This window comes from Oreochromis niloticus, linkage group LG18, assembly GCF_001858045.2.
Source record: "Oreochromis niloticus isolate F11D_XX linkage group LG18, O_niloticus_UMD_NMBU, whole genome shotgun sequence".
Classification (NCBI taxonomy): domain Eukaryota; kingdom Metazoa; phylum Chordata; class Actinopteri; order Cichliformes; family Cichlidae; genus Oreochromis; species Oreochromis niloticus.
The window spans coordinates 34,530,782-34,541,712 of NC_031982.2; the positions used below are offsets into that span (position 1 = coordinate 34,530,782).

At 47.9% G+C, this 10,931-nt stretch overlaps 1 protein-coding gene across 1 annotated transcript; it reads left to right on the forward strand.

The window, feature by feature from the left end:
* The first annotated feature begins 818 nt into the window (after nt 1–818).
* On the forward strand, nt 819–10,847 carry puf60a (poly-U binding splicing factor a). Its single transcript, XM_005476878.4, has 11 exons — nt 819–1,049; nt 2,103–2,198; nt 4,475–4,561; nt 5,354–5,404; nt 5,487–5,648; nt 5,725–5,817; nt 5,898–6,111; nt 6,482–6,672; nt 8,866–8,980; nt 9,190–9,428; nt 9,505–10,847. The coding sequence occupies exons 1-11, from the start codon at nt 1,029–1,031 to the stop codon at nt 9,802–9,804; spliced, it is 1,569 nt and encodes a 522-aa protein (XP_005476935.1). The 5' UTR covers nt 819–1,028; the 3' UTR covers nt 9,805–10,847.
* Nucleotides 10,848–10,931: the final 84 nt, after the last annotated feature.

The window sequence follows — 10,931 nt, forward strand, 5'->3', positions numbered from 1 at the left end:
CGTTAAGGCATCCACACAGCATTTTCGCAGGAAATGCAAATTTTTCTAGTTACATTATTCAGTCCCTTAACGTTCCAGCCGGCTATTTTTAGATCCATCCATCTATCCATGTGGCAATGTGGGAATTACACTTAGTGCACCACCTCACATGTACAAACATTTGAGAGAGTGGTGTGGTGTAGAGATAAACAAACCTACACAATCCTGTTGGACTTCTTTATGTGGAGAATTTAAATGGAACCAAATTTGGCTTTATGGAGGGAAAGTTTGCTTAAGTAACAAAGTTAGTGGAGTTTCATTTAAAATACTTCATCATATGGACACTGGAGAGGTTTAAGCTTGATAGGAACTATTCTTGTTGTTTGTGTCACTTCCACACTGAAGCTGTTTGTCACCTGTTGTATCCGTGTATATATGCCAGAATCTTTCAGAATCATGGTCATTATTACAGACAGACAAATAAACCAAAAAATCAACATTAACGTGTGTTTTGAAGGGAAAGATTTAATTCACTACCTACTTCCTCCAACCTCTGCTGCTCCTGGGAAAAATTCCTATTCATACAAAATGATGGACAGACTGCAAAGCCAATATTAAACACTTCTGTCAACTTTTGCAATACAGCACCACAGTTAAAGACCTCGAAAACAAAAAAGGAAATTATAACAAATTACATTTTGGATTTCATTCTATTATTTTATTTTATTATTTTTATTATTATTATTGTGTTCTTGTATTCCGCCATCGTCATTACCCGTCATGCATCTCTGGCACTCTTCTGTAGTTAGATGTTGGTTAATTGTTAATAAAGTTCTGGGAAAAAACGGTTGCTGCTTCCGGTTTCAGCTCCTGAAGTTGTCGTTTGTTCAAACCACTCTTCTGTCAGAGGAAGTGACGTCAGGCGGAGCCGCGGTGCGGACTGCGGGGACTCCGAGCACAGAACCATCCGAACCGAAGCGAGCGGAGAGCGGGGAGAGCAGCAGGGAGAGCAGCGCGGGAGCGGCGGAGCGCAGCGCGGGAGCAGCTGTATGGCGGCGGCCGTTTCTGCGGTACGATCCGAAATGTGCCTGGAGGGAAACACGAAGCTAAGCTAATGCTAACAGCAGGGACCCTCGGCGCGTGCTCCGTAACACACTCGGTTCGACACCACAGACTCACCGGAACCGACCGCAGAGATCGATTAATCGATCAGCCGCTGATCGGTTCTCTGTGATCAACGTTGTGCGCGCGGCTCAGCTACGCTAACTGTTAGCACGGAAGTTCTGGACGGTTCTGCTAGCTGCTGATGCTAAGCTAACACCCTAGGAGGGTTAAGGTGCCAACTTGCCGTCCGCGGTGGTCGTTACTTGTACTAAGAAGGTGGTTCACTTCTCACCTGAGTGTATCACTGTGGGAACTGATCATCACCTGTAGACAGGTGAAGTTCCAGATTAGAGATGAACACGTGAACATACGGGTGTGTTATTCTAAAGATGCTGATGATCCTGGAACAGCAGAGCTGTTTGTACCTGCTCACCTGAGATCAGGTGAACTGAGTGTCCTAAAATAATCAAAACCACAAACGAGGAAAATGCGGCACACGAACCAACACCGCGGTCCCCGAGTTTGACAGAACGCCACAGACCGAGCAGCACCGTTGCCTCGACGACCTCCTCCTCTGTTTCCACTGCTACTGTTTGATGTACGCTACGCTGATCCAGGTCACCTGTGAGAGCACTCTGAACAGAACATGATCGATCAGTCAATCAGGTTGCTAGTGTGGTTGGAGCTGAGTGTGAGAGTCTCTGTGGTTGTTCAGCCTGACCTCACCTGCACAGGTGAAGGTCTCACCTATGTGGCTGAACTCATAAGGATGATGATAAAGTTTGTGTGCAGCATGAAAGAAACAATAAAAACACACGCAGAAGAAGAGTCATTAAGTGGAGGTTTGTTTAGCTCTGTGAGTGGGGGCGGGGCATCAGCTGTGTCTGAGGTGATGTCACAGACTGATGGGTATGGGTGAAGTTCAGGATGCGGTGCAGCATCTGACAGCGTGAAGAGAACAGCTGTGATTGATCGTCTGTGTGATTGGTCGCTGATCAGTCAGTATTGATCTCTGACAGGGAGGGCCGGCTCTCATCATGGAGAATGGACAGAGCACCACCACCAAGCTGGGGCTGCCACCACTCACCCCCAACCAGGCGGAGGCGCTGCAGAAGGTCTGTACACACACACACACACACACACACACGAGCTGTGTCCCAATTCAGGAGCTGTGTCCCAAAACGTCGGCTGCATCCTCCGGAGGCCGCATTTGAAGGCCGATTACGTCACAGCCAGGCGACGAAGGCTGTCCCAATTCGTTGACTCCTTCAAATGCGGCCGACAAATGCGTCCTTCATTTCCCCGAATTTGAAGGACGGGTTGGGTGTGTCCTTCGTGGCCCACCATATCCCAGAATTAAAAATGTAATTGTTTGCCTTTTTTCGGTGCTTTATTTGTTTCGGAGTAAATCGGGTTGGCTGAGATCAAAGTTATTAGATTATTAGATTAAATAAAACTTTATTAATCCATCGGGCGGGTTCCTCCGGGATTTTCACACAGCTGAATAAACGTCAAACAGAAAACTGATTAAACAGAAGTGTGAGACGGTCGAGAATTTACGCCAGTGTCCTGTTATATTTTAGATAGCAAGGAGCAGACGGCCGAGTTTATTAAACTCCACCGACACAGCGGTGACGCACATCTGAAGCCTAGACCGTCAAATTTCACAGCCTCGCACTTCCGGCCTTCTCGGTCTTCGAAGGACCCGGCCCACGTAGACCGCGAAGGCCGGGCCCTCCGAAGGATGCAGCCGACGTTTTGGGACACAGCTAGGGTATGCACGCTTGAAGTACGCGCACTACGCGTACTACGTACGGTGCGTACTATGAGTACGGGAAGTGCGGAAGTGAGAGGCTTGTGAAATGGGACGGAATAGCCTTTGTCGTGCTGCTCAGGTTGCCTAGCAACCATGATACTAACCGCGAGAAACGTTTCAAACAGCTTTGTTTGACAGAAATGAAGGAGAAAAACGTTTTGTTGGTCATTCATTTTTGTCATGACATCACTTTGATTAGTTGAGACCACAGGACTGTAAAACATGATAGTTGGGCTTCATTTCTGTACTGAACAGTCATTTCAAGATTAGTTAGTAAATAATAATTAGCTAATGTTGTTCATGAGACTAAAGTCATCTCACTGTGGTAATGTTAATATAATATGGACAATATTATAGTATTGTCAGATTATACATATATATATATATATATATATATACACATAATGTATGAGCTTGAACTCTGGGTCAAAGATTCAAGTAGCAGTTATTTATATTTCCTATCACCTTAAATCTTCACTCAAAGACACTCAAGTATCTCTGACAGTGTATATACAGATGTATTATATATAAGAGACAAATATTGTTCCTTCAGTATGTTGGCATTACTAAATTTGGCTCAATGCTTACATATATGTGTAAAAAGCAAATGTACGAGCTGTGATAACTGTTTCTGATAGAATGAAGATCAGACTGATATATGAAATATTCCTTTATTGGGTGAGAAAATCAGACCATGTCATAACTGCTTTAAGTCATACAGAATAGATATCAGAGCCTTAAACAGGCTGACTTCTGCTAAATGGGTCAAACTGGGCAGAAAGTCTACAAACACATAACATCCTTATAGAATATGATGTAACACTATAGATCAACTTAGCTCAGAATATATAAAGCATATAAACAATTACAGCAATATGATGCAACAAACACAGCAGTGCTACTAATCCAAAATACTCAAAGCTTCATAGAACTGAAACAAACATTTATTTTTAGCTCCATTCTGCTGCTGATACATACTTTAGGTTTCTGAATATTAAACTTGTTGCTGCCTTTCATAGTGTGTAACTTGAAGGCCCTGAGTACTTTCTCCCACACTGAAAACACTGGGATGATAACATTATTTGAACATTACCTAATAAGACTGATTCAGGACAGACAATTAGTTATGTTAAACTTTCCTAGCAGTCCTTCACAAACAGGGAACAGTCTGTCTATTCTCTCCATCTGTCAGCTGCTGCTGGCTCTTCCTCCTCCTCTTCCTCACACACTGCTGAGTTTGTCCTGGTGGATCATCAGGGGTGCAAAGCCTCACAGATGATGTGCAGCAGTGGGTCCCTCAGTCTGTCCTCACTCTGGACACTTGCAGTTGTCACACATGGAAATCAAATGTGTGATAAGCTGCAGGATTCAAACACAAGTGTAACTTATAAATACATGTTCATACTTTTATTCCACAATCAGAGAGAGAGTGCAGGACAGACGTCGTCGCGTGGCGGTGACATAATCGCACTTAAAATGCGTACTTCAAGCGTGCAGACCCTGAATTGGGACACAGCCATGGTGTATACACATGCCGTTGTGACTGGCGAGCTGTGATTGGGTGTTTGTGTACAGGCGAAGAAGTACGCAATGGAGCAGAGCATCAAGAGCGTCCTCGTCAAGCAGACTCTGGCTCAGCAGCAGCAGATCACCAACCTGCAGGTATCCTCACAGGTGTACTCAGGGGGCGGGACGTCAGAGGGAACAGTATAGGTAACGGCAGTCATATGGTGGGAGTCAGACCCGCTCACTCAGGTGAGCTGAAGCATTAATCAATCAGCCGCTGAGGGAAGTTGGGTATTGATTATTAGTTTTGGATTAATAGAAATAATATCTGATTTTCTCAGTGCACTCGAACGCACCATCAGGTCAGGTCGGATTAAAGGAACAGACCCATCAGAGTTCCAGCTCAGCAGAACTGCAGTGATCACATGACTGAGTCACCACGCTCACCCACCATGTTTCTGTCTGTAGTTTCCACCCTTCTAGATCTGCCCCCTCCTTCATTGCATCATGGAGCCCGTCATGGTGTCAGAAAATATTTTATTGATACAAAACTTTCACAGAAAGGCAAAAAAAGACTAACAAAGATCAAACACACATAAGGAACGTGATGCAAATGAAACCTTGATTTAAACTTTATTTAAACATCTAATCTGGCAGTTGTGTTGCACTGAGTCAGCAGACACACGCGCTTTCTCTCCATTGGTCTCACGTGTCGCTCAAACGTCACATCAGCGCGACAAATCTGGTGACGTGGTTACAGAATGATGGCCTGCTGCGGCAGGTCAAAACCAAGCCCCGCCCACAGCCGTCCCCGGTTCTCGCCTCCCGTGGCGTCACCGCTCTGACGAACACTTCTGCTGACTTGTGTTTTTTGTCTGCACCGGGTGCAGACTTGGCTCCGCCCCCGTGCTCCGTCACGCTGAACCGTTTCTCTCCTGTGTGTCTCAGATGGCGTCTCTGACGATGGGTTTGGGCGACGCTTTGTCTCCTCTGCAGTCGGTGAGTTACGGCGTGCAGCGCCTCATCGCTGAGCGGCGAGCTGCCGGCTCATTCTTCTTCTCTGCTGTATATGTGTGTTCAGGTGGCGGCTCAGCGGCAGAGAGCGCTCGCCATCATGTGTCGCGTGTACGTTGGATCCATTTACTACGAACTTGGAGAGGACACCATCAGGCAGGCCTTTGCCCCCTTTGGACCAATCAAAAGCATCGACATGTCCTGGGACTCTGTGACCATGAAGCACAAGGTCACACACACACATAAAACACACACACACCACACTCTCGGGTGGGCGGGTCTAACCGTTGCCGTGGCACCTGCAGGGCTTCGCCTTCGTGGAATACGAGATGCCTGAAGCTGCGCAGCTCGCACTGGAGCAGATGAACTCGGTCGTCCTCGGAGGACGGAACATCAAGGTGAGTCTGGCTAACGATGAAGTCCCGCCTCCTCAGACTCTGAGCCCGGGTTTTGAGTTTCCCTCCTCGCTGTCTCGCAGGTCGGGAGGCCCAGCAACATCGGCCAGGCTCAGCCGATCATCGACCAGCTGGCGGAGGAAGCGCGCGCCTTCAACAGGATCTATGTGGCGTCGGTGCACCCTGACCTCTCCGATGATGACATCAAGAGTGTGTTCGAGGCCTTTGGAAAGATCAAGTCGTGCATGCTGGCCCGCGAGCCGACCACGGGCCGGCACAAAGGCTACGGCTTCATCGGTGAGCGGCCGATCAGCTCCGCCGCAGCGTGAAAGCTTTAACAGGGAGGACGCAGAGGGGTGTGGACCCGCTCAGGTGCACCCAGGGTCAGTGACCCACCCCCTGCGGTTCTCATGTTTGGATTCACCAATCTGTTTCCATAGCAACTCAGCCTGATGGGTCGACTTCATTTTAAGGGTTTGTTAGGCTCTGTTAGCCCTGTCAGCTGACGGGGAGCCCAGGGGTTACACCTGTCAGCTGACGGGGAGCCCAGGTTTTACACCTGAACGCCTGGGCTCCCCGTCAGCTGACAGACAGCTCTGTTCAGGGTGGGGCTCTGTGTGATGTACGCGGGACTTCTGACGGCGGTCTGCTCGTTTCCTGTGTGCAGAGTACGAGAAGGCTCAGTCGGCCCAGGACGCCGTCGCCTCCATGAACCTGTTCGACCTGGGCGGTCAGTACCTGCGCGTGGGCAAGGCCGTGACTCCGCCCATGCCCCTTCTCACACCAACGACGTCTGGTGGACTGCCCACTGCTGCCGCCATGGCTGCTGCTGTCGCCACCGCAAAGATCACAGCTCAGGTAACTCAGGAAGCTCCGCCCCCCAGAGACGAGACACAGGAACATGCTCTAAGAAGTGTAGTACATGCAGTACTGAAGTTTTTCTGTACTGCATGTATGTGTATGTGCACAGAAGCAGTGGTATGTAGTATTTCCCGTAGTAAAGTGGAGCGCAGGTGGAGGAAAACTCATCTAAATGTTCACCTCCTCCATCTAAAGGACCTTTTAGCTTCTTTTAATAATGCTATCAGAGATGCGAGGGCTGCCTATTTCTCACACTTGGTTACAAAGAGCAGAGGTAATCCTAAGGTGCTATTCAACACCATTAGTGACATTGTTACTCCTGCTCTTCCCGCGGCCCCTATTTCATCTAATGAGAGCTGTGAAAATGTTCTTTCTTTTCTGCTTGTAAAGATTGATAACATAAGAATGAATTTTTCACATTCAGCACCTGTTATCTCAATCTCTACCCCATCTCGGCTCATCATCTTGGATACTTTCTCTCCTGTTTCACTACCTGAGCTGGTAAAACTAGTGAATTCAGTGAAAGCATCCTCTTGTTCTCTTGACATTGTACCTGCATCTTTATTCAAAAATGTCTTCCAGTCTATTGATCCATCTGTGCTCACTCTAATCAACTCCTCACTGGCGTCTGGTATAGTTCCGGTTTATTTTAAAAATGCTGCTATTCTCCCCCTTTTAAAAAAACCTCAACTAGACCCCTCTCTTTGGAGCAGCTACAGACCAATCTCTAAATTACCGTTAATTGCTAAGCTTCTAGAAAAGGTTGTGGCTAAGCAGCTCATGGCAGCTCTAGATAAACATGGCATTTGCGATAAGTTTCAGTCCAGTTTTCGTCGATTTCACTCCACGGAGACAGCTCTTCTTAGGGTCTCTAGTGATATTTTGATGAGTAATGATGCAGGAAAATGCTCTGTTCTACTCATGTTGGACCTCACGTCGGCTTTTGACACAGTTGACCATCACATCCTCCTTGAAAGGCTTAAACACTCGGTTGGTGCATCTGGAACTGCCTTACATTTGTTCTCCTCTTATCTCCATCACCGATCCTTTTTTGTGGTGGTCTCCGATTTTAGGTCATCCTCTACCTCCCTTACTTGTGGTGTCCCTCAGGGTTCGGTTTTGGGGCCTTTATTGTTTTTAATATATCTTCTCCCCCTCCAGCATATAATGGGCTCTTTTGAGGAAATTTCTTATCACTGTTATGCTGATGATATTCAGTCGTACTTTTCTTTTAAGCTTCAGCTTCTGAATGATTGCTTAGATTCGATCAAATGTTGGATGGCTGCAAATTTCCTCCAACTCAACGAGGGGAAAACCGAAGTCCTCGTATGTGCTCCGGACAGATTTGTATCGCAGATAGTGAAAGCCCTTGGTCCTCTCTCACTCTGTGTTAATCCTCTATCAGGAATTTAGGTGTCACTTTTGACTCGAGTCTCACATTAGATGGTCATGTGAATTCTCTGGTTCGGTCTTGTTTTTATCATTTAAGAAATGTGGCTAAGCTAAGCCCGATTTTATCTCGCTCTGAACTGGAGATTGCTATACATGCATTTATTTCCTCACACTTGGATTATTGTAACTCGCTGTTTGTGTCTAAGCAAAGGTTCTCTGGATCGTCTGCAGGTTGTGAAAAACGCTGCAGCTAGGCTTTTGACTAAATCCTCCAAGTAGTCTCATGTGACACCGTTGCTATGTCAGCTACACTGGCTTCCTGTTAAATATAGAGTCCATTTTAAGATCCTGGTCTCGACTTACAGAGCTGTGAATGGACTGGCACCAGCCTACATCTCTGATCTGCTACAGCCCGATGTCCCCAGCAGGTCCCTGAGGTCATCTGATCTGGGCTTACTTGCTATAAAAAATACTAAGTGGAGAACTAAGGGTGATGGAGCTTTTGCCACTGTGGCCTCTGGGTTGTGGAACTCTCTCCCCCAAACATTAAGAACTGTGGACTCAGGAGTTGTTTTTAAAAAACAACTCAAAACTCACATTTATAAACCTGCTTTTGGTTAATTTTTGCCAGTTTTATATTGTCTGTTTTACCTTTTTATTATTTGTTATCTTATGTGAAGCACTTTGTGACTCTGTCTAGAAAGGTGCAATATAAATAAAATTTTATTTATTTATTATTTAGTACAGGATTGTAGTATTTGAGACAGGTGTACTGATGATGTTCTGTGGCGCGTTCAGGAGGCGGTGGGAGCATCGGTGCTTGGAGCTCTGGCCGGACCGGCGCTCCTGTCCCAGCAGCTCGGAGGCCTCCCTCAGGCTGTCATGGCCCACCAGGCTCCAGGTGTCATCACAGGTAGGAACACCTGAGCCCTGTCCACACACATACACATACACACACACACACACACACAGGCTCCACCCACACGACATCTCATCTTGAGTTTGGGGCAGTCTGCTCCGCCCACACGTCTCACCGCTCTTTATTTTGAAAGCAGGCTCATTCAAAAATGCTAACCAATCAAAGGTGCTCCAACAGGTATCACTTCCTGCTTCCTGTTTCAGGTGTGACCCCAGTGAGACCTGGCGTGCCTCAGGTGGGCTTGGTGAACCCTGTGCTGGCCACGCCGCCAACACAGACGGTTTCCTTTGGTGCTGATCCAAAGAAGAAAGAGGAGGAGGAGCGTCAGCAGGAGGTGCAGCAGGACGGCGCCATGGAGCCGCTGAGCGAGCAGGAGCACATGAGCATCAGCGGCAGCAGCGCCCGACACATGGTGATGAGGAAGCTGCTGCGCAAGCAGGAGGTACGCTTCAGTCCCGCCCACCCCTAACGGCGAATCGCTGGTTCTCTTGGTCGTGACCTGTCGTGTCTCCTTTCAGTCCACCGTCATGGTTTTGAGGAACATGGTCGGCCCCGACGACATCGATGACGACCTCGAGGGCGAGGTCACCGAGGAATGCGGGAAGTTCGGCCAGGTGAAGCGAGTCATTATCTATCAGGAGCGTCAGGGCGAGGAGGACGACGCCGAAGTCATCGTCAAGATCTTTGTGGAGTTCTCAGAAGCCGCCGAGATGAACCGAGCCATCCAGGCACTGAACCACCGCTGGTTCGGCGGCAGGAAGGTGGTCGCCGAGGTTTATGACCAGGAACGGTTCGACAACGGGGACCTGTCGGCATAGAGCACGCTCGTCGGGGAGCGTAGCATAGCGGGCTCTTTCTAACCTGTCTGTTTTTCATCGGTGTTTGTCTCCAGGGAAACGTCTCCGCGTCCTCTGCTCCAGTGTTTCTGTGCAGGGTCAAAGGACGAACCAGCTGCTTCTCATGTTTCAGCTGCTCGCTGCCTCGCCGTTTCTTACAGCCACTGCTTTCCTAACATGATATCCTTCGTTTCCATGGTAACAGAAACGGGACACAGAGGGCGTAAGGTAAAATGTACCATGAGCTCTGTGCTAATGTTTAGAGCTCATCTGATTTACATGGTCTGATATCAATTTGTCAGTAGTTTCAATTGAGTGATGTCACGCTCTACTCCACCCACTGTAGACGGTGCCTGTGGAGCCGCCCTGCTGGACAAACTGTGTAATGATGAGTTTCATTTACTGAATTTTTTTTTAAAAACGGATTTTGGATTGGCGCGATTAGAAACGTTGTCGATCGCGTTCTACTAACTGCCACGACCATTCTACTTAGAACGCTGGGCAGGGCAGCGGCGCCAACGCCCTGAGAGCGAGGCGTAAAGATGAGGCCGTGACGCTTTGGTTTGAAACACACAAAAAATCACCAGCAGGAAGGAAAAACTGGACCTGACGTCCAGGAACCAGGATCCACAGATCAGTAAGTCGATCAGTAACTTCCTGTCTGGGTTCTGACCCAGTTACACGGCCGCGGTGCCTTCAGGGACCTTCTGTACAATGGTGAGCCGGCCGGAGCTGAAACATGAAGCAACTGTGGACCAGATGTGACGTCACCTGTGTTCTTCCAGATGTTCAGCCTTTTGTTCGCAGCCTCACAACAGAAACACCTGGAGTCTAACAAACTGACTAAACCTGAACGCACCACAGCATCATCCACTCTCAGGCCGTCTCCCGCTTGTCCCAAGGAGTCACATGATCCTGGTCTCTGAGCGACTTTGAGCCTCAGAGGCAGTGCTGCGTTCAGGTGCTCTTCAGGGTTTGAAGGTCAAACACCGAAACTTGTGAATAAAACTTCTTTTTTTTCTGCTGTTTTGTTTGTGTGAAGCTGCTCTCTGATTGGTCGGCAGTTTGAGTACAAAAATCTGTTTGATAATAAAAGAAAATAGAAAGCA